Below are 25,257 nucleotides of genomic sequence, written 5' to 3'. Positions count from 1 at the left end.
GGCACCAGTGACAGTGCCGCATTAGGCAGTCCGGCGCCACTCCCAACCGATCGGAACTCCCGGAATTATCATTTTTCCATGGATCAGTCACGGGGATTTCGCACGTGATGCCGAATATATCACGTGCTCTTGATGCCCAGCATGTGGTGGCCTGGGGCATCAGCGTGTCACGGGCATCAAGCCTCCTCTCCATTTTGGGCATCGAAAGATGTGCGGTGATGCCACACTCGTCGCGTGGAATGCTCCATGAGCCCAATCGGTTGTGATCTTCGCCGTTAGCCTGGTCGTTATTATGGATGGACCGAACCGTTACTATTTTGGGTCGAAAAGACTAAATATAAGCGACGATAAGTTATCATAACGACGGCACGAACTAGTCAGCTTGATTTGGAAGCTCTCTCGTCTGTCTGCCGTGTGACTCCTCAGAGTCGCTACGATTAGTGCAAGACTACAATACTGCTGTACTACCACGCTGGTTGTCGGGAACCAAACCTGATTAAAATGATCGCCGCGCGTGGTATGCTGCCCAGGGATTGCGCATGCCAAGTGATAGTGCAGCATATAGAGACAGCCAGTCCTCAACTCTACCCCACATTTATTTCGAGGGTCCTTCCCATGTCAGGGCGATCGTCTCTCCAGAGAGTGTATTTGGAACAAGAAGATATGTCGAGGTTGTGGATAATATTCACAGCAGGTTCCTGTCGCACTCGTGGGTTGGTGCATCCCGACTTGGTGTTTTCTGATAACCCTCAGCAACAGAACTAGTGCTCAACAAAATCCTGTTATTTGATATAAAACTAGGCGTTGGTATTCTTGCGCAATGGTCCACAGGAATAACGTTATATACACTTTGGTTAAGGTGAGAAATTCTATTTTGTATCCCCCCAGAGAATGCTGGTTAGAAATGCCACGTAAACCTACCATCTGAAAGACAAGATGTACGCTCACTCCCCGCGCAGTCTCCATTAGTACTTGGCGACAGGTACAGGATAGGATCATTGTGTGTAGTCCAGCGCAGGCCATCCAAATATCCCGAGTCCTACAGCTACGCTGTGGGCTTGCGAGTTTTATGAATGTGCCCTTGCAGTCAAGGTCGTACGGAGATTGAACTGCCCAATCAGCAGATATCTGATGGAAAGGAACAGTTTCGAGTCTCCACATTCCCGCAGCGATAGCTCCTGCATAGGGATACCCTCCAGCCTCTGATAGAAACTACCTATCTCGTGACATCACAGTCGCCAAAGGCGTGATGGTCGTTGCCCCATTTGCGGGTATTCCTGAACGAACCCTTTCCCATAAGGCTACAGAGTCTTGGTCATCCCACTTTATCAGCCATGATACATGTCCCTTGCAGTGTGATCGGCCAGTGCAACCTTCAAACATCGATCACTGGTGGTGTCGATGGCGAAGGCCATTTGCGCAAAAACATATATGTAGACCATGAATTGCTGCACCAAGAGTGGTAATGGCGTGATACCCTCATGCCTTGCGTCCATATCAGACTATGTATCTGTCCACGCATATACATTCCAGTGGTTGTAGAGTAGGACCCACTCGCTATAGGTAATATAGCGGAAAATCCCACATTGTGTTTGTGTGCCTGGCAGCTTTAAATATCCCGGCTGGCACTCATTGGACCATACCTGGAGATGGAGGAGAACTTTCGCATGGGTTCTGAACCATCATGGAATCCAAGTCCTGGAAAAGCGTGTCAAAAGAGAGCCAAGCCTCGTCAGGGCAAACGCTCTTAGGCGACGATCCCCCGCCAGGGAGGTGGGTAGAGCCAGCGGTGGAACACTCGGATCTGCGACTAGTGCGCGATGACATCTCTATGGATATATTTCTAGTGGCCGCTGCAGAGCTGGCCGAGAGATTTACCTATCGGTCGGTATCAGCACCAATACGTATGATAGACCCACCTCATGGCTAGCTGGCCTACTGACTTGGGTTCCAGAGAACTATATTCAGAATCCCCGGGACGATCCATCGCACCCGGGAGCACTGGGAATGGTGCGCGTGACAGTGATAGAAACTTACTTGGATTTCGTTAACGACAGATTAGGGCCAGACAATAGCGACGAGCATCAACTACATTTTTGTTACATGGTGCTACCTATCTCCGGTTCTAATGGGTATCATAGCAGATAGCTTTCTGGGTCGGTTCAAAACTATCATTCTAGGAACTGGGTATGATAGTTTACGTACAGCGTAGGCCATATACTGACAATCTTGATAGACTATCGGCAGGCGGGGTATTGATTTTATTTGCCACTTCTCTCCCAGGGAGTCTGGAGAACGGAGCTGGTTTCCCCGGGCTTGTGGCCGCGTTGATCTTGATCGGGCTGGGGTAAGGTTGATACAACCCCAGGACGGAATAGATAACTGAGTGTTTCCAGAACCGGTGCTATCAAGAGCAATGTTGGACCACTGATTGCAGAGCAGTATCAGTCTATCGGGCCGCGCGTGAAGACCTTGCCAGATGGTGAACAGGTTCTGGTAGACCCAAACATTACTATCCAGGCGATATATGCCCGATATTACTGGTCAGTTACCATTCTCACTGTCTTCCTTTCGTCCATCCTGACGGTGATCTTAGGATAATCAACTTAGGCGCCCTATCGGTTGTACCCGTCTCGGTAAGTCCCTTTTCTTCCCACCAGCATTGGATTATCATTCACAAACCTCTAGTGGTTAGAGCTGAAAGTGGGTTTCTGGGCTGCTTTTATGCTACCTTTATGCTTTTGGGCTCTGGCAATGATCGCGCTTCTGGCTGGTCGCACGCGTTATAGTAAGAATATCTATGCATTATCTTCTTCAGTCGCTAATGGGGATAGTTGTGCGACCTCCGAATGGATCAGCTATTACCAAGGCAATGCGAATACTATGGATTGGTATCAGAAGCGGAGGCAATCTCGAGGCAGCCCGGCCTGCATCACTGGAAAAGACCGGTGTCTCCGTGACATGGGATGATGTGTTCGTGGACGAACTTAAATGTGCCCTGGTGGCATGTCGTGTATTGTAAGTACTTCGTGCTGACAGGTATAAGATATATGTTACTCACAGGTGGCTTAGTTTGATCTTGTATGTGCCGAAGCATCTAAACATACCAGACCATCAAGAGAGCTAATTTCAACAGTCCATTATACTGGATTTGTAGTGGCCAGGCAAGTTCAAACCTTGTCAGTCAAGGTGCCTCGATGAACACTCATGGTATACCGAATGATATGAGTATGTGTGACTGTTGAGGTTGATGTATGCATGACTAACTTATAGACAGTGGGATGTATTAACCCCATCACGGTCCTCATTGCAGTACCATTGTTGTATGTTCCATATTTTATGACATTGTGTTGACCACACTGACAACCGTATCAGTGAGCGCTTTGTTTATCCGACATTGCATCGCCTGCATATCAAGTTCAAGCCAATTAGTCGGATCGCGACAGGCCTTCTGTTGTCGTCTTGTGCGATGGCACTAGCGGCCGGCCTCCAGGAACGTATGTAGACTGTTTATCATACTGAATTACATCTTTCACTAACCGTAGCTAGTGATCTACGAGACCTCCCCATGTCAAAGAAACCCAGCAGCCGATAGTTGCAAAGGAGTCTCTCCGATTCGACGGGTGAGTTCCGCCAGCCCCAAGGTGTGAAACGTGTCTCTTAACAACCCCAACCAGATCAGCATACTTTTGCAAATACCAGTTTACTGTCTGATGGGTCTTGCCGAGCTGTTCGCAATGCTATCCGGCATGGAGTATGCTTATACCAAAGCGCCACAGTCCATGCGTAGCATTATCATGTCCCTTTTTCTCCTGGCCGGCGCATTCGGTTCTTCCATTGGTGTTTCTCTTTCGCCGACATCTGTGGATCCCAAGGTATTGATAGAATATATATCGCTCAGTGCGACTATGCTGGTGGCGGCTATCATATTCTTTTTGTGTTTCCGAAAATATAACAGGATGGAGGAGAGTATGAACAAACTAGTCAATGGGGATCGCCCGAGGAGGGAGTCATGAAGCACAGTTAACACACTCCGTCTACAGAGGCATTGATCTGCCATGTATATATTTTAGTATACGCTTGGATGTCTATAGTGTCACCTATCCTCCAACACGCTTGTTTATCTTAATGTGTACGGAAATAATTTAACACCATATGCTCTACTGGCTGGTGTGTCACATTCAAATATCTCAATTCGCGTGTTTCCCAGAGATTCGACGAATGATTGAGTAGTATTCGAACATGGCCCTAGTCTCAGTCTGTGGAGATTCTACAATGGCAGTGATGTAAATCCAACTGTAGAAAGTTAGCTATCAAGAAGCCACAGCAACCATGGCACGGAGTCTAAAAACATATGAGGCATTTACCAAATCCGATTATATGAGAATTACCAATCTCTGGACGGAAAGTCGGGTCTGGTTCCCGAATCCACACCCATGGATCGGTATGCCGAGTTCTTGGTGCGGAAAAGCTAATGCTGCTATTACGTTGCAGATGGACAATTTCCTGTCATTCGAGTGTCGTGCTTGGATAATGCATTGTTATGTATTACTACTCAATGTCTAGCGCACGCCGGCTTGCTGTTTTGGAGAAGATATGGAACTACGAGACGGGGAAGCCAGGTATTCATACATTCCTGCACTGTATACAATGACGAACAAAACTCTCAAACTCTCTACCAGTCTGCCTGCTACGTCATGAGCCAACTTTATCTTTGCCACAGCCGACCAAGCTTTATTAAAGATGAACATGCGGATCTAGACGGCTGTTTCATGGAAAGATCATACCGCTGAAATGGCGAACGTTGCAGCAGCGCCGAATATCCCACTAGCTCTTGCTCCAGGGTCGAAGGGCCCGGAGCAGCTCAAGACTGACGGCTTTAACGCAAACGCACAGGTCACAGGTCTGATATACGTTTATTATTAGCTATACTTTCTGCCACGAGTGGAGCTAACATGTCGTCATTCCCGCAGATGACGGTCGCGTGGATATCTCGCTTAACGAGGACGACCCTCAGGTAGCTGGCCTGTTGGATGCTCTCCAGCGAAAGACAACCCGTCGCCCATCGCAGGTTCAACGTGACGATACTCCTTTTCCAGTTCGGCTAAACGTGGTGATTCACGTCGTGGGCTCGCGCGGCGACGTGCAACCATTCATCGCCTTGGGTCGAGCTATGAAAAGACATGGACACCGCGTGAGACTAGCAACTCATCTGGTATTCCGGGATTTTGTGAAGCGCAATGGACTGGAGTTCTTCAATATCGGGGGCGATCCGGCTGAGCTCATGTCGTTTATGGTGAAGAATGACAAGCTGATCCCAAAGATGGAGACTCTTAGGCAAGGGGGGGTCGGAAAACGTCGCAGAGACATTAGGATAATGCTCGGCGGGTGCTGGAGATCTTGTTTTGAAGCTGGCGAAGGTATCGATATGACTAGTGACGAGGCAATCACGGCGGCACCATTCGTGGCCGATGCTATCGTCGCGAATCCGCCCAGCTTTGCCCATATCCACTGTGCAGAGAAACTGGCCATTCCATTGCATCTAATGTTCACGTTAGTCTCTACTGCATGGCTCTCTTGAGTTGCAGCTGCTGATGGCTTTAGAATGCCATGGTCCCCTACTCAAGCCTTTTCGCACCCGTTAGCAAATATCCGGGTGGGCGATATCAAGCCGTCGGTAGCAAATTTCGCTTCTTACGGTCTGATGGAGATGGTTATCTGGGAAGGTGTCGGCGATCTCGTTAATTCGTTTCGTCGCTTCGAGCTGGGTTTGGAGCAGTTGGATGTTATGCGCGCTCCAAGTCTGATTTCCCGGTTGCGCGTTCCCTTCACCTACATGTGGTTCGTATGCTGTCCCCGTACCTGAATCCAACCATTAAGTGAATGCTATAGGTCACCCTCACTCCTACCAAAGCCAGAAGATTGGCAGGAGCATATCGAGGTAACGGGTTTCAACTTCCTAGCCGCAAACACCGACTTCGTGCCTCCCGCAGACCTGGTTGAGTTCTTAGCTGCAGGCCCGCCACCAGTCTATATTGGATTCGGCTCTATCGTGGTCGATGACCCGGATGCTCTGACCAAGATGATTCTAGACGCTGTTGAAATGACCGGCCAACGCGCACTGATCTCCAAGGGATGGGGTGGTCTCGGAGCCGAAAGCATCAATCGCCCGGACGTCTTCTTCCTCGGAAACTGTCCTCACGACTGGCTATTCACACGGGTTTCCTGTGTAATCCACCACGGAGGCGCAGGCACCACAGCTGCAGGCCTTTCCCTAGGCCGGCCAACTACCATTGTCCCTTTCTTCGGAGACCAGCCCTTCTGGGGTGCCCTGATTGAGCATAACGGAGCAGGACCGTCGCCCATCCCCCACAAAAAGCTTACTGCCGATCGTCTGGCCGATGCGATCCACTTCTGTTTGAAGACCTCCACCATCCAGAAAGCGCAGATCCTGGCCGAGAAAATGTGCGCGGAGGACGGCGCCCGCGATTGCTTAGCGAGCTTTCATAGCCAACTCGATCTTCGTCGGATGCAGTGCATGCTATGTCCTGATCGTGCCGCTGTCTGGCGTGTTAGACGAACCAAGATACTGCTCAGTGCCTTTGCAGCTACTTACCTGGTCCAGCAGAAGAAGCTCAACCCGAAAGATGTCAAATTGTATGCAATACCGTCTGTGTTGGACGCTTCCCCGTGTGCTAACATATATTCCACAGGTACCGTGGAAAACGCTACGACATAAGACAAGGCTGTGAAGGGACGGACAGCTTCACCGGTGCCATGAGCAATTTCCTCACCGGGCTCGTCGACGTGCCCATTGACGCAATCCACAATATCGCGAGTCCGGCTGCGGACCGTTTTGCGGAGAACTACAACTTGCCATCCTGCGAGGCGCGTAGAGCCATGTTCACGCAGCCAGCCTCTGACGCAGCGCCGAGTGCAACCTCAGAAAAGGAGCGTGCGCAAACTAATGATGATTCCAAGGAGACCGCTAGTTTGTCATCCTCGACGACCACGCAGTCGCAGGAAGGAACACCCTCGATGGTTGTCAAGCGAAATCCCTTGCAGCGGGTAGTGATTAACTCGAGTTATCTGGGTCGCAGGGTGCTGAACTGGGTGGTTGAAGTGCCCATGGGGGTCACCCTGTTGTTTTCTCAGTTCGCGCATATTGCTCCACGATTCTACAATGACGAAACTGTGCGCGAGCTACCTGAGGTGACCGGCATTCGGTCGGGATTTGTTGCGGCCGGAAAGGTACTTGTTCCGCGAGCATTCATACGTAATTGAATAGCACTTGTCATGCTAATTGGCCTAGGAACTCGGATACGGCTGCTATGACGGTGTCACTGGTGTTGTAACGCAACCCAGCCGCGGGTGGAAAGATGGTGGGTTTGGTGGGATGACCAAAGGCGTAGGGAAAGGTTTAGGTGGCTTGATCATTAAACCTCAGGCTGGTAAGAGTTGTCCTTGATCTTCTGCATTCAATCAATCTGATCATAATGGGCATTCTAGGTATTTTTGGCTTGATCGGCTACCCGCTTAATGGCGTACATCGAGCCATTGAACATTCATATGGAGCGGACCGACAGGGCTACATTGTCAAATGTCGCATCAGGCAAGGGGTGGCAGAATCTCAGGCTGCATCACAGGAGGAGAAGATGGCTGTCTTGGAGAAATGGAAAACTTATGAGGAAGGAGTTCGATTGAAGCATGAGAAGAAGCCTCGCTGATGTTGGAGGTTCTATTCTATGGCCTGTGTATATTTATTGCAACAGCACCTAGCAAGTATGTCCTTCTATCAACGCGTACAAAATCATAGTGACCAAATGATATCAATTTTCTTTCCTGACACTTGAGGAAACAAGGTAACAAAGCAGAAATTTAATGTCATTTTGTGTCGTTTAAAGGTAAATACAAATGACAGTATCGTGGAGCAAAAAGCCGGCAGTGATTATTCATTCGGGATCCCATCGGCAACCCAGCTCCACTATGCAATCTTCTTGCACCACCCAGAGACACTACACACTACATCCATTCTGGCCCTTTAAAGCTCCCTTACGCTAGACTGAGCTATTACCAATGAGGTAAGAAGTACAGAATCCATACAATGACGACGATGGAGCCGGTTTTTCAATGCCACTGTGGATTACGCTATCGCCGCAAGGAACACCTTATCCGCCACGCAAAATGCCATTCTGAAGCAAACTCCCCTCAATGCCCATTTTGTGATAAGACATTTGGTCGGAAGTGAGTATCTACCATCGAGAGAGCCTTTAATAGGCCTGGAATGCCAATACCATCCTTATTCCACCTCCGAGGCAACGATGTGAATCGATAGTAACGGTGCAACAGTGACACGCTCCGCCAACATGTCCGTACACACCATCAAAACAAGGACATTCCTCGCGGCCGTGCAGCCCAGGCGTGCAGTTATTGTCGCTCGCGAAGATCGAGATGTGACGGAAATTTGGATGCTCCCTGTGCAGCCTGTGTGCAGCGAGGGCTTCAGTGCTCCTTTACACAGTCTGCTGAGCGCTGTGAAGGACAAAGTTCACAAAGCTCGCTTGTACACCCTGCCTCGGCAAGTCTTGGCTTAAGGCGGCACTCTGGATCTATTGAGAAAAGTCCGAATAGAATACTGCCCTACATCCAGGCGTATTTCGAGAAATTTCATCCCTACTGGCCGTTCCTCCACAGAGCTACGTTTGATCCTAATAATGAACCTGCGTTCCTCCTACAATCGGTCGCGATGATGGGATTGTGGGTGTCCGAGGGTGGCCAGCACTCGGCGATGGATCTGCATGCACAGCTGACCACGTCTATCTATCAACAGAAGGTTAGCTTCATGATAAACGTTCCGTTCCATTAATCTTTCCTTCGTGCTAGTTTTTGGGTTCGTTTTTGTTTTTCTTCATTAACATAAGGTTCTCGGATAGGATCGATGGGATGTATCAAGCCGGCGTGGCGAACAGCAACAGGGTTGTCATTCTAATACTCCCGGATCTATCGATCCCTGGCCGATGGCAACCTACCAGGGGATACTGCTACACCTCATTTTCGCTCTTCTACAAGGTGGCCAGGATCGACTAGACCTCCGAATGAAACAAAGTCTTCCTGAAATTCCCTCCCAGCTTCTGGTCGCGCTGGTCCGCAGCTGCCTGCAGCGAAACATGTTTTCCTATCCGACTATGTTCGCGCACTTCAACTCTGCCTCAGTGCCGGACGTTTTATCTGGGTCGGTATTGAGGAAGTCAAACGTTTCGCCTTGGCCCTGTACAAAGTATGCCGCCGATGCCGCGTCGATGACGTGAAACTTCTTTCCTTGGCCGACCTACAATTTGCCATGCCGGATAGCGACGAGTTATGGCATGCTAGCTCTGGTCTGGCCTCACGGATACCGGCGTCTTATAGCGATAGAAACAAGGAGGATAATTGGATATCGCAGGCGGCCAGGTTTCTGCAATCTGATGGTGCAGATTTCGATTGGATCTGAGCTACATGGCTGTACGTCGTCTTGAGACTTGGCATATCAATTCCAATGTTTAAGACTGATGTCTCAAGCGTTATCGAATAGACTTTGGTCTGAGCTACTGGCATCAATCGTCCTGCAATATAAAAGAGGTTTATTGGTCATGGCCACAGTATAACTGCAGTCGTGCCAGGGCCTTGACAACTTAAATAGATTAACATACAAGAGACGATCACCGACGGCAAAGAGATTCGGCAGTCGTGATATCCGAGTTACTATCCTAAACAAGATTCAGGCTAATCGGAGAAATCCTTCAGAATGTGGAGCCCAAACACCAAGATTCCCCGCGCCCCCCGCATTTCTATCTGGGATACTTAATGCTTGTTTGCTCGGAGCTCAAATACCTGCAGAATGATACTAACACCGTTAGGGCTCCAGTGAACAATCTTACCATGGTCAGGCTCGGCATTTTTGTAGCGACAATCCTGTCGTCTACGGCGCTGGCCTCGGAACTGTACATCGACACCACGAGTGGTCCAGTAGAAGGCTTCTACAACAGTTCCTCCGTTCGTGCATTTCTAGGCATACCGTATGCCGAGGCAGCTGGGGGGTCACGTCGATTCAAGCCACCCGTGCCCAAATCGCGATCTAACGAGACGGTTCAGGCCGATTCATTTCCACCGACATGTCCGGGGCAATACACCTTCTCCAACGAGTCTATCTGGAGTGTCCTGCCCTACATGCCATGGAACACGAAGAGCATGTCAGAGGACTGTCTTGCGATCAATATATGGACCCCCCAAACCAAGAAAGAAAATGGTAAATTAGCCGTGATGATGTTCATTTATGGTGGAGGGTTCACCCAGGGCGGGTCGGCGATCCCCTTCTACGACGGGACGAACTTAGTCGAGGATCACCAAGATATAGTTGTCGTTACGTTTAAGTGAGTGCAATCTAATTGTGGGAGCTTCGCAGCTTACCATCGGCTCATAGCTATCGCGTTTCTATATTCGGGTATCCTAACGCGCCGGGCCTTGAACCCGGACAGCAGAATGTTGGACTTCTTGACCAGGTACGCCGCCAGTCGTATGTCGCTCTTCTATGGATGAAGAATTAATGAAGTCAGAGACTTGCCGTTGAGTGGGTGCAGCGTAATATCGCGCAATTTGGCGGAGATCCTTCACGAATTATGCTGTTTGGCCAGAGTGCCGGAGCAGCATCGACAGACCTGTACACTTACGCGGTTCGTATATGGGTCAATATGGACGGAAGCTGAAACTAACGCTGTATTGACTGGCAGTACCCGAAGGATCCCATCGTACACGGCGTGATAATGCAATCGGGTGCCGCATCCATCATTATAAACGAAGACACAGCCCACCAGAACTGGCAGAACCTGTCCCGGGCACTAGGTTGCAGGACTCTGAAGTGCATGCAGGACAAGCCGTGGGAAGATATACTCGAAGAAGTGTCTTCTGGGTCCTACAGATTTAGTCCGGTGGCAGACAACGTAACTGCATTCGCTGACTTCGAAGCTCGTGCAAACCAAGGGGGCCTTGCTCGGCTGGTAAGCTTTCTATCGGTCTACATACGGCCAGTAACTGATTCTTGCAGCCAACATTGATCGGCGGCGCCGATCGTGAGGCATCAGCGTACATGAATCTTAGCTCCAAGTCTATCAATGAGACACTGGTCTACACAGCCACTCAGAACACATTTAATTGCCCAATTGTTGAGACAGTGGCAACCGCCTCGAGCAAGATATTCCCACCTGGCGATACCTTTACCACGGTAATTGGTCTGGGTTGAGTCCAACCCCATGGCTTGGAGCGTATCATTCTAGCGATGTACCCATTGTCTTTGGGACATACAACGAGACAATTGTTCAGCCGCCCTCCAGCCCAGAAGAGGTTGCAGCGAGCAAATACATTCAGGGTACTATTATTTACCACGACTTTCCCGGATCCTAGCTAACGGGGTTAGGCGCATGGGTGGCATTTGCCAAAGACCCTTGGAACGGGTTGAGTGACTATGGGTGGCCCCAGTTTACCTCACAGAGTATGTTTGATCGCCGCCCGTATTGATTAATTGCTAATAGACAACCTTCAGACCGGTCACTAGTGAATTTAGCTCTGGAAAACCGTATCCCGGCAACGATAAGCTCTGCAGAGAAGTGGGATTCGCATTGTCGTAGGGGGAAGTTTAGCCCCTAGGGTATGGCTCGTAGATTCGTGTCGGAATTGAGTACATGGCCGAGTGAGAGATGATTATGAACTTACGACGATATCGCTGGAGGACAAATCGCAGGCTGAGATGTTGTATGCTCTGGGTGACGGAGGCGTGGTTAAATCACGCACATTTCTTTTTTTTTGGAATGCTAGGAGAACTGGCTATAGGCAATAAATAAATGAATAAAGTCCAATGAAGCTCTCTGAAACGGATCTGCCTAAGGTTCGTCTTTCTTCTATTTATATGTCCTACTTTTGTATGGGAGCTCCGCCACAACCTGGCCCGTAGGATTGGAGTAAGATTTAGTCTAGGCCCAATCAGTTTCTAATTCAGCCAAGAACAAACGGACTAGCCAATTAGGTTAATTGAATACCATCTGGATGTGTTAGCAAAGATACTTTATGTGATCTCCACTCATGAACGAGCCGACCAGTGATAGTACACGAGTTACAATGATGATATAGCGGAGCTTGTACTCCGGTAAGGCGTCCATCCAGCAATTCATACTTTCGGAGAATATCACCAAATAGCAGTGAACCCATATCACTATAAAGCACTATCGTTCTCCTAAATGATGTCGATTCCTCATCACGAGTCATTCGTGCTCAAGTCTAGCCATCATGCTATTCCTACCGTCTATTCGAGCTCATCAGCTTCTGCAATTAGTTTCGTTTTTCTTGCTCACTGCTGCTTATTCTGAAAATTCCTGCCCGCTACAGGCCCCTTTATACCATCCACCGCGCGATCCTGTCTCCAACGAGAATGTCAAGGCGGCTTCCGACAACCTCACCCAAGCGATTGAAGCAGCCCTAACTACTGGTGCTACTGATCTCGGCTCACTGCCTATCAACACAACGACATTCGCTATCAAAGTATTCTCCTCCCACACGGAGGACTCTATCTATGAATACCTCTACACCTCACCAACGTACAGCCCAAAATCGGGTGCGGGTGTAGAGAATACGACACTTGATAGCGTTTATCGGGTGGCAAGCATTTCGAAACTCCTCACGGTATTAACCTTGCTGGCACATGACGGATATACTCACTGGAACCATCCAATCACGGATTTTATCCCAGAGCTGGACGCAATACCTCGTAGTCAAAATTCCCGGATTCGATGGCGAGATATCACCATCGGTGATTTGGCTGCACAACTGAGTGGTGTGCCCCATGATTGTATGTTGTGTCCACTCCCGAAGCCTGGCCATCGATGAACTAACTGTTGTTCATATAGACGGATTTGAGGATCTCGCCGGTAAATATAGTAACGAGCAAATGATGGCCATGGGGCTTCCTGCAGTTCCAGCCAAGGATATCCCAACATGCAATCAGGGCGAAGGTCTAAATGGGGGTAATCCGTGCGACAGAGAAGGTGCAGTCAAGCGATAGATTCTCGTAGTTCTCAAACAGCTAACAGGGCATAAAAGCCTTCCTCCGTGGCATCGTCAGTGAAGATCCAACGTTTGCTCCTGGCACCACGCCCGCATATTCCAATGCAGCTTACCAGCTTTTGCGCTACGCGATGGAGAACATCACCGGAATCGAATTCGCGTCTATGTTCGATGACAGCATAGTGAAACCCCTCAATCTCAACTCCACAAGCCTTCTCACCCCAAAGAATGATAACACTGGTATCATCCCGGTCAACGCGACGGCCAGCCTGTGGGATTTTAATCTGGGTGACGGTGACGCGTAAGATGCCCTACACCCTTCCGAGTGACAAAACTGACAATACCCTAGCTTTGGGGGTGCATACTCCAGTGCCAATGATCTTGCCGTCATTGGTCGTTCCATTCTGCAATCCCTCTCTGGCTCCTCAGCATTGAATCTCTCGGCAACCCTGACCCGCCACTGGCTCAAACCGCTGAGCCATACCACCAGCTTTAGAACATCCGTCGGGGCGCCGTGGGAAATATTCCGCTACGAGCTGCCGAACCGACCCAACCACGTCATTGACGTCTACTCCAAGTCAGGAAATCTAGGAGCATACGCCGATATCATTGCGCTCATTCCAGAGTATGAAATTGGTTTTTCGATCACAGCCGCTGACCTCCCGACGAACCCGCTGATGAATGTATGGGGGCTAGCAGACCTAGTCATTGACCGGCTCACTCCTGCGTTTGACAAGGCCGCTCGCCAAGAAGCAAACAGCACCTATGCAGGCACATACCAGGCCCCAGGGGGTAATTCCACAGCTGATTCGTATGTCACCATTACCACGGATCACGACAAGCCCGGTCTCCAGGTAACTGAATGGGTGAGCAATGGCATCGACTTTCTTCAGTCTCTGGCAGGTCTTTCGGGGTTTGAAGGACTAGCCGTCACGTTATATCCCACTGGTATTGAGGAGAGTGTACATGGCGACAGAGTGAAACACGTGTTTTTCCGCAGTGTATTTGACTACGATACGTCTGGGTCGTCAAAGGGCTTTATCTCGGCTTGTCAGTCTTGGCTGAATGTCGATGGCTCTCGAATTGGCAACATTGGCGTTGATGAATGGGTGTTTACGGTTGAGAAAGGTCAGGCAACCATTGCTGAGCCTCGACTATTGAGAAAAGAGTTGCGCCGAGCATAGAAGGGACTTGTTGATTTTGCCACTGGTGTTCTATGCAGCATATGCTACATTTTGGTGTAGCTATAGATGTTCTTTTCTTTCGTAGTATTGTTTACTTTCGCTTTCGTTATATCCGTTCGGTCTTTCAAGGAGCTTGCGCTGGCTGAGAATTGATAAGCTGCAAGCACATGGTATTTCTGTTACCTGACCATATTTGCATCCGCAAGGGAGTAATGATCCTTCAGAAGAACTTGGAAGGGACTTGTCCCATTCAACATTCTATTAGGGACAAGGAATATGCTCACATTGTAGAGCGTCTAGAAAGGCACACTAATACCAATTCTTCTCTGCTGAATGCCATCTCGGCAACTTGCATAGATATTCCTCTCACGGGTAAAACCTCAGACTCCACCGCTGGGGCATTGAAAGAATTGCAGCATTCGTACAAGCCCTATACTCGGAGATGATGTGCGGATGTAGGTGAGTCACGGCCTCCGAATTCCGGTGACCCCAGATTGATTTCCGACTGGCTGGTCTTCGAAACTCGGGCCTCCCCGAGCGAGATATCCATGATCAGGGTCATGAGGCCGGAATAATTAGCTAATCGCACATCCAGCAAACGGAAAAACAGGCGTAAGGCGATCCGGAAGTGGCCATCCGAGGCATGATATCCATGCGCTCGGCGTTAAGAAGGAGAATTTTCCTCAAGGAGTTACGAATTACCCCCGAGCCCCGAGACCACGGATCTGATAACGGAATCATGCCGACCCCGGCTGCCGTTGACCAATGGTGGCGCATGGCAGAGTCTTTTTCCGCTTTGCCTCCCTTATCTGATCGAGTACTTAAAAAGAGGCGCGTCCAGGTACCCCAGTCAACAGTTCATCTTTTTTTCCAATTTCATTATTGACACAAAATGGCCAGTTCTTTGAGAAATATCATTGTTGTCGGAGGGTCATATGTGGGAAAGGTTCGTCATGGCTGAGTTTCTACCTGTTCATTCCTGATGCCTAATACTAAATTTGAATTTAGACCACAGCCCAAGAGCTCGCACAAGTAGTGCCGAACACGCACAGGGTAGGATCCTGAGTTGACATACTATTTGCTTTAAGTGTCTGACCTTAAACATACAGGTGCTTCTGATTGAGCCACACAGTCATTTCCACCATCTCTTCACCTTTGTAAGCATGCATGGTATCTCTGTGCCTGATTCCAACTTACTAATGTGTCCTATTGTACAGCCCCGGTTCGCAATCGTTCCCGGACAAGAACACAAAGCCTTCATTCCATACACGGGAGTCTTCCCTAGTACCTCAAGCCCAGTCAGACATGCCGTAGTGCAAGCTAGGGCTCTATCCGTGCAGCCGCAACACGTCAAGCTGGATCGTGAATGGCAAGGTTCTAGTCAAATTCCCTTCGAATATCTCGTCGTCGCAACCGGCACCCGTCTCGTACAACCGGCCGGTATGAGGCATGACGACAAGCTCTCCTCCGTCGCATATCTGCAGAGCCACCAAAACGACGTGAAACGGGCAAAGTCCATCCTCATCGCGGGTGGCGGTGCAGTCGGTGTCCAGATGGCGACCGATCTAAAGGAGTTCTACCCCGATAAGGAAATCACAGTGGTACAGTCTCGCCCCCAGTTAATGTCGGGGTTCCATGTAGGCCTGCATGATCTTGTCAAGGAGCGGTTTGATGAGCTTGGAATCAAGTGAGTACAACATGATCCTCGGCTACAGACGTGTGCAGTGGACTAATTATAATTCTTTACAGGTTTGTGACAGGAGCTCGCGTCAAGATTCCTGCCGAGGGATATCCTACACAGGGAGGTCCATTCAATGTCGAGCTCACCAACGGCACGCAATTGTCGACAGAATTTGTGATCTGTGCTACTGGCCAAACACCAAATAATGGTCTCATCAGTGAACTGACCCCCTCAACGTCGGAGTCTCTGATTAACCCCGATAATGGCTTCATTCGGATTCGCCCTACGATGCAATTCCTTGACCCCAAGTACTCCAACCTGTTCGCCGTCGGTGACATCGCCGATACAGGACTGCGGAAGGCTGCTCGACCCGGCTCAGCGCAGGCCGCTGTGGTCGCAAAGAACATCCAGGCTATGATCGAAGGCAAGAATCCCGAGGACGTCTTTCCCCGGATGCCGGCAGCGATCCATCTGACTCTGGGAATGGTATGTTGACCTGATAGTGGGGTCTTTGGATTAGTGGACCAGGACTGACCATTTCCAGAAATATAATGTCGTGTTCCGCAATCCCAATGTCGCCGAAGGGCAGACTGAGCCCACCATCATTAAGAGAGATGAGTGAGTGTCCCTGTTTCTACCGGATATTCACTTACTAACAGGATGTGCAGTGGACGAGAGGATATGAACGTCGAGGCGTTCTGGCAGAGGCTAGGGGTTTCGATTGAGAGCTCTAATCAGTACCATCTGTAGAGTGACAATTTCGTCAAGCCACACTTATTGTGATTGTGCCATGATTTTGAACTTGTTACAGTCATAATGTATATATACCCAATAAACATCATATTTTGTATTACAGGACTTTCCATCGAAGTTTCTCAGGTATGAAAAGCTATCTGGGTTGCTGGTTTGCATTTTTCTGTTGAGGAATTAAACGGGTGATGCTAACTAACGTTGGCCCTAAGCAGCCACTAAAATGGTGTCAGCGTGTAGCAGAGTGACGAATCCACGACAAAATCTCCGACAATACGAGGACCTTCAGACCGCCGATTTTGAGGTGAATGATTTCAGAAGATATCTTACACTCTATTCCTGGTCCCATATTGCAGATTCCTGTCAATACTTTGCAAAATATAGGTCACACCAAGCGACGCCGGCCCGCCTCATCATTCCAGCTAGCGACAATGGCCGAATCGCCGTTTAGAGTTATTATCGTCGGCGGCTCGGTGACAGGGCTGACACTGGCGCATTGTCTTGATCGAGCAGGAATAGATTATATTGTGCTGGAAAAACATCAGGAAATCCATCCACAGATCGGCGCATCGGTGGTGATCTTCCCCAACGGAGGCCGAATCTTAGAGCAGTTGGGTCTTTACCAGAGGATACAAGAATTGGCCCAGAGGCTCCGACGGATTCATACATGCTTTCCTGACGGGTTTCACTATGACAACAATGTACCTGAGCAGGTGAAGAAATTGTATGTTTATCGTAATTATCTATTGGGCTTAGGCACTGAGTAAAGCATCTATAGATTCGGCATGGACTTTGCTATCTTGGAGCGAAGACAGCTGCTTGAGGTCTTGTACACGGGACTACAGGACAAGGCCAAAGTACATACCGGTCAGCAAGTGACCAGTGTGTTGCCGACTGAAGCTGGCGTATCGGTGACAACGGCCGACGGGACCAGATATGATGGTCATCTCGTCGTCGGAGCGGATGGAGTCCATAGTTTCGTCCGGTCGGAGATGTGGCGCATCGCTGATCTGGAGCAGCCACGGCTTATATCAAAAAAGGAAAAATCGGGTAAGTAGACATAACAAATAATTGACCTTGGCTAATTGGCATAGATATGACGGTGGAATTTGCGTGTGTTTTCGGTATCTCGAATCCAGTGGAAGGGGTCAAGTCTTGGGATCATGTCATTCGATACAACCGCGGAGTGACGCTCTTTGTCTTTCCTGGAACAGATAATGGCGTATTCTGGCTCCTATTTCGAAAGCTTGACAAAAGGTATACCTATCCCAACACGCCTCGGTTCACGAAGGAAGATGCGATTTCCACATGTGAATCATTGGTCGACCTTGCTGTATGGGAGAATGTCCATTTCGGTGATATCTGGAGGCAACGGCGAACCTTCCACATGACAGCGTTGGAGGAAGGCCTGCTAAGAACATGGCACTATGGCCGCATAGTCTGTATTGGAGACAGTGTTAGCAAGGTAATAGGCTGTTCTAAGGACACCAGATACGATTCATCAGAGATCACTAACCTGAATTTCAGATGACCCCAAATCAAGGGCAAGGAGCTAATACAGCGATTGAGGCTGCAGCTGGTTTGGCAAATGTGTTGTTTTCTGTAAGGCAAAAGGCCGAGGGAAACAGTCCATCAGAGGGAGAAATTCAACGAATGCTTGATCAGTTCAACACGACACAGTTCCAGCGTCTATTAGCGATCCATCAAAGCTCGGAGTTCCTGACTCGGCTCCAGGCATGTGATGGCCTGGCCAAATCCTTATTTGCCCGTTTTGTGGCGCCATATTGTGGAGGCACTATTGAGGGAATTTCTGGACTGGCTACGAGCGGCACAGCCCTGGACTTTGTGCCCCTGACTGAACGCTCTGGAAGGGGTTGGTCGCCCGTATCTTCTTGGGCGCCATGGATATCCAAGATGGCGTATCTCGGAACCCAAGCATTCGTTGGCTTAGCGATTGCATCACTTCCAGCAAGCGTTGCGTGGACATTATACAAAATAGCTATTACTAGACTGCTAGCTAGGTGAACATTTTCTGTGGGCTCCGATTATACTTCTTTACGCCCTTTAACTCACCGCTAATTGGGTCAAGTATGGATCCAGCCCGTACGGATCGACAGTGATAGCATCTGCTCCTCCGATTAGTAACATGCTCGAGTCTTTATTTTGCCGCTCTCTTCAGCTTTAGGCTTTTCCATTTACTCCCAGGCTCAGAGTACTCTCGATATCCGCGCGTGAGCTAGCTTAGCCGGGCCCCTTGGCATGCATGCTATCACATCTATTGGGACGCGTCGCATGAAGATCATTGTGCTACTCATCGAGGAATTACTAGACGCATCTTTAGGTCAACCTAGTCCGAATATTCCGCATATTTGGCTATCCCATCATAGATAGTTCCCTCGTGAAAGGAGCCACGTATGAGGTGTCTATCTTTCTAGGCTAAATCTCGGGCTCTGAAGACGTACAGGTCTACCCACTTAGTATCTGCGAGCCTCTTCAAGCAATATCTTTACTGAAAGAGGCTCTTGCTCACTCTACCCCTGAATTAGTACACAAAATGACCTCCTAGGGTTCGAAACGATGGCCAACAGTAGAAAATATAAACATTTGCAAGATATTGTTTCACCACAACAATGAGTAACCCAACGCAACATACCTGAGGAACCAATTTCCTGAGCCAAGACTATGTTGATCTGACATGTCGACTAATGCATGTGGCAGTGCAGCACGTCGCGTTGATAAATACCAAATGAGGGTTAAGAGCAGTCCATTGTATGGCATATTTCCCCTACCCGCTTAACTTGATTAATCAATCAATTCAACCTTAATTCTCGGGCATTGGCTTCGTACCTCGTAGGGCTAGCAATAGCATCAATCACAAACTCATGCGAATGAGCTAGTTCGCAACTAGCGTCGCTCCTATTGCCTCAATTTTGGAAACGGTTAAAATGGCCACGGCGGACTACATCCAGCTGAATAGTGGGTATAATGTAGCCAGTAGGCTCAATTGATGAAATAGCAGCCAGCGGAGTGGACGAGTGAATTAACCCGTCTACGGACCAACGGCAACGGTGCCTTGCACCAAACCGCCTGGAGAATAGCATATCCGCCATGCCAGGTATATCTGATCCAAAAATACCATATTCCCCGCAGCTTCTGGACAGGTTCCTCGTCATCACCCGCGAGATCGACAGGTGGAAAACGCTAAGCTCTCGCCGGGTGGGCCCCAGTCCGCCAGTGAGACTTTAGCCCTGTAGTGGAGGATCAGCGGGCGCCGCGTGTGCACTCAAAACCACCTCAGACCAATAAGGATACTTGCTGTACGGGTGCCTATTGTTAATGTGGTTTGTTATGACCTACAACTGTGGTTAACTATGGAGATACTCCGTTGCCGATCATTTACTAGGGCTAGTGATGGAGTATGTGCCGGAGTTGATGAATCCCGAAGACAATTCACTTCTCCGAAGTTATGCCATGCATTGAGACTTGTCCTTTCTGTACCATCATTGACCCATTTTTGAGGCATATCTTCCTAGGCATCATGTTATGGTTGTCTTTGTTTTGCATGCCTTACAGTCTGCTGAGGCGATTCTTCGGCTGGTTACCCCGTAGAATGAAGTACCATTGATGCAAGCGCCGTATAGTCGAGCAAGGGATCCACCTATTCGTAAGACGACAACTGTCTTTGCGCTCGGTCAACCAGAGTCGAAGTCTGGTACAGTACCGGGGGATCGGGCCCACAGCCCTATCGACACAGCTTCTGATGCTGACGACTCACCCAGGACAAACGCCACGTCAAGCTGGTCGTCATTTCCGATTTCAATGGCGCCAGATTAGCAACACTGTCAGATGGTGGACGTTTGGCTGTAGATCAAATGGTATAAAAGGAACGGTGCAACAGGCCTCATTATTCCATCATCAGCTCAAATCCAATACACAATCACCAGTCACTCACCTTCCACTCACCACTCAATTACCCATTCGTTCAAGTTCCCTTGATTCAACTATCACAATGAAGATTTCCACCGTTCTCTCTACCTTGATGGTTGCTGGCCTCGTTGCGGCCGCTCCTCCTGCCGAGCGTATGTCCACTCTCCCCTTGCTGAATGAAAACATGGCTAATGCTTGTCGAAAGGCCCTACCGGTCTGCAGAAGGCTCCAGCTCCTCTTCCTACCGCTGATGCTCCTGTCCCACCGAAGCCGGACAATGGCAATGACAAGCGTGGAGATGTTCCCCCGCCTAAGAAGCCTACCGATCTCCCAGCTCCTCCTAAAGATATCAAGGAGAACGACAATGGCAAGCGCGGTGACGTGCCGCCTCCTCCTACCGACAAGCCTCTCCCTCCCAAGGAGAAACACGACAACGACAAGCGTGGCGATGTCCCTCCCCCTCCTCCCACCGATAAGCCCCTTCCACCCAAGGAAGGTGACAAGGGCAAGCGTGACGAGGTTCCCCCTCCCCCTAAGCCCACCGACAAGCCTGCTCCTCCTAAAGAGAACGACAACGGAAAGCGTGGGGATGTACCGCCTCCTCCCCCGACGGACAAACCTTTTCCTCCTAAGGAGAAGGAGAACAACAACGACAAGCGCGGCGACGTCCCTCCTCCTCCTAAGCCTGCTGACGACAAGCCCGTTCCCCCTAAGGAGAATGATAACGGAAAGCGTGGCGATGTTCCCCCTCCTCCCCCCACTGACAAGCCTCAGCCTCCCAAGCCTGCTCAGCAGTAAGCAGTAGGCCACGGGATATATCTTGCCTGATCAATTACCGGGTCAAGCACGATAGGGGACGATCAACCTCTGGGATAGGAGTGGAGGGCTTTTACACTTACAATGGCTTCGTCTTTTCTTTCTTTTTTTGTCCAGCTGGATTTATTATGTAGCTACTCAATCGAATGCATTCCTTTTTTGTATGGTTTATGTTTCTAGTTGTCGTGTAGTCTGTCTGTGTTCGAATCCTCACCCAGTTACATGTCACATTGGTTATCGTAGAAGGCGCCTACTGTCACTGCGTTTCTAGAATATAGACCATGTGTAATCCAGTGATTCAGGAAATTGCACTACTGGTGTGATTCCTGCTTTATATAGAGTATCTGCATCAAAATCCAATCATTTATGTTGAGTAATCAATTAGATGAGGGTTGTGTGGCTCTTGACAGACGAAATATATACCTGGCTACTTTTTGTAGAATGAATGCCAATGCTTCATAGGGGATAACACAGCTGGGGTTTGTTTAAAGGTTTGTAAAGTAAGAATGCAGGTTGGTAAACGAAGCATCTAGCATCATAGTACTATAGCAGACATATGGTGATATATGCGTACATGCACTCGCCTGACGCTATATATTTTGGCTGGGTTGATACTACTTTCTTGAAGAGGGGACCCCTCGCGCTTTTCTTTCGGTAGTGACCGCCATCATATGAACTGTTGGTATTTGAAGAAAGAAATGGAAAATATAGAAAATGAAAGATTCATGAAAAAGGAAATGGTCTGATTGAACAGTCCCATAAATGTATCTACACAGGAATAGATGTTCATAGAGTAACAAGCCCTGAATAATCATTGAATGGTAAAACCACCGTCCACCCTGATGTCGGCACCATTAATCATACCACTGGAATCCTGTTGGACTGGTTAGAGCGAGTAAATAAGCATGGTGATACTGAAATGCTTACCTGACAGAGGAAAAGAACAGCATCTGCGACCTCCTCCGGTAAAGCGAATTTCCCGGTCGGGATCGTCTTCAGAAAGGCCTCTCGTACATCATCTCGTCCCCACGCCTTCTTTCCGAGCTCGGTCCAGGCTACTGTTGGGGAGACAGAGTTCGACGTGATGCCACGACCTCCCCACTCGGAAGCCATACTACGTGTCAATCCTAAGAGCGCGGCTTTAGAAGCGCAGTATGCGCTATGCCGAGGCAGTGCTACATGCGCGGCCTGCGAGGCGATGTTGACGATTCTTCCGGGTGGCGGAGGATTAGTTGACGACTCTGCAGCCTTGGACGCAGCGAAGTAGAGTCGAGCAAACGCTTGCGAACACAGCATTGGTCCGAAGACATTCGTGGTGAGATGCTTCATGGTGTCCTCGGGTGGCGTCGATTCCATATCACTGAGGTTGACATAACCAGCTGTATTGATTAGGATACTGGGAAAGGCCCGATCAGCCACAGAGACAGACGATGGCTCGACCATTTCCTTGTCCAGTGCTTTGAATGCCGACTGGACTGATTCCGGCGACGTGATGTCGCATTCATAGGTGCGGATTTCATCTGAGTCGCGAACCCGACCGTACGTAGACTCTAGCAGTTGGTCTCGACGCCCAGCCTCAAAGGGCGCGTACAAGATGGCTAGTCGAGCTCCTTGCTGTCTGAGCTTCTGGCCTATGCTGGACCCAAGGCCACCTAGACCACGGTTAAGATTAACATGGTTCTCATTCTCGGCGACCGCTCAACCCTACCTAGGCCTCCGGGAAGGATTGCTAACCTGCGAGCAAACGCCATACCCACGACTGATGTAGTATCGAAACTGGAGTTGGGGATGATAGTGAGGAATGAGTCTTTCTTTACCCCTCAGGACGTTTCGTGGACTTTGCCTGTTGTGGTAAAGCGATAAATTTGGCTATGATGTCATTTCATCTCGGTTATTTTTCTGGGCATATAAAACACGATCTGGGTAGAAGACTTCATGGATGAGTGTGCAAGCATGGGGAAAATGACACTAAATGGCAACACCTTGTTCGGCTTATCTGCAATCACTCTTTGTCTCCCTTGAACTACATGGTATAACTGCTGACTCTCCGCAACCGCTCCCCATAAAACCATAGGACCAAGGGCACCGGTACCGCTACGGCCAAGGCCAGGAAGCCCAGAAGGCTATTTCCCCACCCGTAGCCGAGGCGTTCGTACATAGAAGGCCCAAACAAGGGGAAGCCGAAGGCACAGAGACCTCTGGCGAGATACGACGCCGCCATTGCACTCGCGCCATACAGCGGGAACGTATCGATAAAGTAGGCCATCACGCATTGGAAGACAAGGGTACATCCGCACATCAGGACTACGATGGCAACGTTGGGCACCGCCCAATGCAGCTTCGCCTCGGCTGTCCAACCATACCAGAACAGCGCGGGTGGCACGCACACGGCACTGATGGCTAGCAGTGGGAGGCGAAATTCCGGCCGTCCTTCATTCTGGTTCCGTCGCTTGAGGGCGAGGTATATGCGGTCGGCGGAGAACATGCCGATCTGGATACCAATGAAGTAGCCGATTCCAGGTGCGATGAAGTGCAGCGACGCGAGATCCTTGGGCTCTTCGTAGTGCCGTTCCCAGAGTGTCGGGAAGGTCGAGAAGATGAGATACGTGGTCCCGTAGATGATGGCCGCGTAGAGTGACAGTAGCATGACAATAGGCTGCGTCGTGAGGAACTCCATGGGGCGTATAATGGTCTTGGTGTAGAGGGCCGCGAGGGTGCGCTGCTCGTCATCGTACAATGCTTTAGGATCATTCTTGAGAAGCTGCTTCTTCCGGCGACCAAGAATAACAGGGGGATATGTCTCGCGGAAGACAAAGGCGCTGATGACGATTAACACACCAGCCACGGCAGAGGTGGCGTAGAAGTCGTAGCGCCAGGATGCGGAATAGCTGGTGAAGCCGCCCACGATAGCACCGATTGGGGTCGCGAGGATGAAGGCCATGTTCAGGACAGCAAGTCCTTGGCCCCGCTGCTCGACTGGGAAAAGATCGCTAACCATTCCAACTCCAACCTAAGTAAGCTAGTAGTCAGTTATACATAGCATAGCTCATATTGCACCTGCTATACTCACGGTAGGACTTGCACCGCTTCCAAACCCTGACAAGATTCGAAATGCGAGAAGTTGTGCCCTATTTTGCGCAAACCCGCAGGCAAGATTGAACACCATGTACATCAGGTTCCCGGCGTGGATCAAAGGGACACGCCCCCACAGCTCACTAAAGGGCGCCAGCAGCAGCGGCCCCAGCGCAAGCATTAGTATATATGCTGACATGGTCAGCGGTCCTTCGATATTTGGATCCATGTCCAGCTCGGCGCATATTCTGTCTAGCGACGGGGCCACGATCGTGGTGGATAGGTTGACCAGCATATTCAAGATGGTGATGAGCACAATGATGGCCCAGCGTCGAGCAATAGGCCATTGGTTTGGGTGAGGATACTCATCGTCGAAGTCAACGACAGCGGTCTGGAGCGATGACTCCTCATCAGAATTCTTTTCAGGGTGAGTACCCGGTGTTGCACTGTAAGATGCGGCGGACTTGTCAGGCGGAGCTTCGCTCATGGTGGTGAATTGGTGAAGCAGGCAATACGATAGAACCAACAGGTAGAAGTTGTATGGAAAATTGAATAAGGAGTAGTCTATGCTGTACTATAAACACACCATTGTCCTGAAGAGCGGAATGCTGTGGGTCGGGGCTTTCTCTGGTATGGACTATTTCCCCCTTGCTGGGAGGGCTTGCGTCTGCAACAACAAGAACCCAGGAAGGAGACCACCTGGGTGGGAAATCTCGTCTTCCAATGAGGCCTGAGGAT

General features: G+C 49.7%; 8 protein-coding genes across 8 annotated transcripts; 7 read left to right on the top strand and 1 right to left on the bottom strand.

Annotated features, from left to right (window-relative positions):
* Positions 1–1,684: 1,684 nt before the first annotated feature.
* On the top strand, positions 1,685–7,727 carry ANOM_001751 (uncharacterized protein; the record flags this gene model as incomplete). The annotated part of the gene is made up of 21 exons (XM_015547008.1): positions 1,685–1,904; positions 1,955–2,010; positions 2,063–2,187; positions 2,237–2,347; positions 2,397–2,543; positions 2,597–2,636; positions 2,689–2,788; positions 2,835–3,018; positions 3,073–3,081; positions 3,137–3,228; positions 3,278–3,323; positions 3,376–3,497; positions 3,550–3,623; positions 3,678–3,875; positions 4,762–4,903; positions 4,974–5,553; positions 5,605–5,841; positions 5,893–6,657; positions 6,714–7,251; positions 7,313–7,451; positions 7,510–7,727. 21 exons carry the CDS (start codon positions 1,685–1,687, stop codon positions 7,725–7,727), a joined length of 4,143 nt encoding a protein of 1,380 aa, XP_015410781.1.
* Positions 7,728–8,366: 639 nt separating this feature from the next.
* On the top strand, positions 8,367–9,490 carry ANOM_001750 (uncharacterized protein; the record flags this gene model as incomplete). Its single annotated transcript, XM_015547007.1, has 4 exons — positions 8,367–8,477; positions 8,651–8,833; positions 8,934–9,069; positions 9,129–9,490. The coding sequence occupies 4 exons, from the start codon at positions 8,367–8,369 to the stop codon at positions 9,488–9,490; spliced, it is 792 nt and encodes a 263-aa protein (XP_015410780.1).
* Positions 9,491–9,918: 428 nt separating this feature from the next.
* ANOM_001749 (carboxylesterase family protein) lies at positions 9,919–11,679 on the top strand (the record flags this gene model as incomplete). Its single annotated transcript, XM_015547006.1, has 8 exons — positions 9,919–10,409; positions 10,460–10,538; positions 10,593–10,709; positions 10,767–11,033; positions 11,081–11,118; positions 11,208–11,401; positions 11,450–11,524; positions 11,576–11,679. The coding sequence occupies 8 exons, from the start codon at positions 9,919–9,921 to the stop codon at positions 11,677–11,679; spliced, it is 1,365 nt and encodes a 454-aa protein (XP_015410768.1).
* A 636-nt stretch (positions 11,680–12,315) lies between these two features.
* Positions 12,316–14,273, top strand: ANOM_001748 (serine hydrolase domain-containing protein; the record flags this gene model as incomplete). Its single annotated transcript, XM_015547005.1, has 4 exons — positions 12,316–12,874; positions 12,933–13,070; positions 13,126–13,390; positions 13,439–14,273. The coding sequence occupies 4 exons, from the start codon at positions 12,316–12,318 to the stop codon at positions 14,271–14,273; spliced, it is 1,797 nt and encodes a 598-aa protein (XP_015410769.1).
* Positions 14,274–15,165: 892 nt separating this feature from the next.
* On the top strand, positions 15,166–16,704 carry ANOM_001747 (NAD(P)/FAD-dependent oxidoreductase; the record flags this gene model as incomplete). The annotated part of the gene is made up of 7 exons (XM_015547004.1): positions 15,166–15,219; positions 15,282–15,326; positions 15,383–15,430; positions 15,491–15,960; positions 16,023–16,440; positions 16,499–16,572; positions 16,623–16,704. 7 exons carry the CDS (start codon positions 15,166–15,168, stop codon positions 16,702–16,704), a joined length of 1,191 nt encoding a protein of 396 aa, XP_015410764.1.
* Positions 16,705–17,135: 431 nt separating this feature from the next.
* ANOM_001746 (FAD-dependent oxidoreductase) lies at positions 17,136–18,729 on the top strand (the record flags this gene model as incomplete). Its single annotated transcript, XM_015547003.1, has 4 exons — positions 17,136–17,428; positions 17,483–17,754; positions 17,799–18,169; positions 18,232–18,729. 4 exons carry the CDS (start codon positions 17,136–17,138, stop codon positions 18,727–18,729), a joined length of 1,434 nt encoding a protein of 477 aa, XP_015410765.1.
* A 1,984-nt stretch (positions 18,730–20,713) lies between these two features.
* On the top strand, positions 20,714–21,429 carry ANOM_001745 (uncharacterized protein; the record flags this gene model as incomplete). Its single annotated transcript, XM_015547002.1, has 2 exons — positions 20,714–20,783; positions 20,837–21,429. The coding sequence occupies 2 exons, from the start codon at positions 20,714–20,716 to the stop codon at positions 21,427–21,429; spliced, it is 663 nt and encodes a 220-aa protein (XP_015410766.1).
* Positions 21,430–22,258: 829 nt separating this feature from the next.
* Positions 22,259–25,006, bottom strand: ANOM_001744 (putative short-chain dehydrogenase/reductase; the record flags this gene model as incomplete). Its single annotated transcript, XM_015547001.1, has 5 exons — positions 22,259–22,321; positions 22,375–23,099; positions 23,156–23,223; positions 23,517–24,457; positions 24,518–25,006. The coding sequence occupies 5 exons, from the start codon at positions 25,004–25,006 to the stop codon at positions 22,259–22,261; spliced, it is 2,286 nt and encodes a 761-aa protein (XP_015410767.1).
* Positions 25,007–25,257: the final 251 nt, after the last annotated feature.

The sequence above is a fragment of the Aspergillus nomiae genome (genome assembly GCF_001204775.2).
Source record: "Aspergillus nomiae NRRL 13137 chromosome Unknown contig00023, whole genome shotgun sequence".
In the NCBI taxonomy this organism is placed as follows: domain Eukaryota; kingdom Fungi; phylum Ascomycota; class Eurotiomycetes; order Eurotiales; family Aspergillaceae; genus Aspergillus; species Aspergillus nomiae.
The sequence above is the reverse complement of the archived record's forward strand: the minus strand, read 5'-3'. Positions and strand labels throughout refer to the sequence as shown.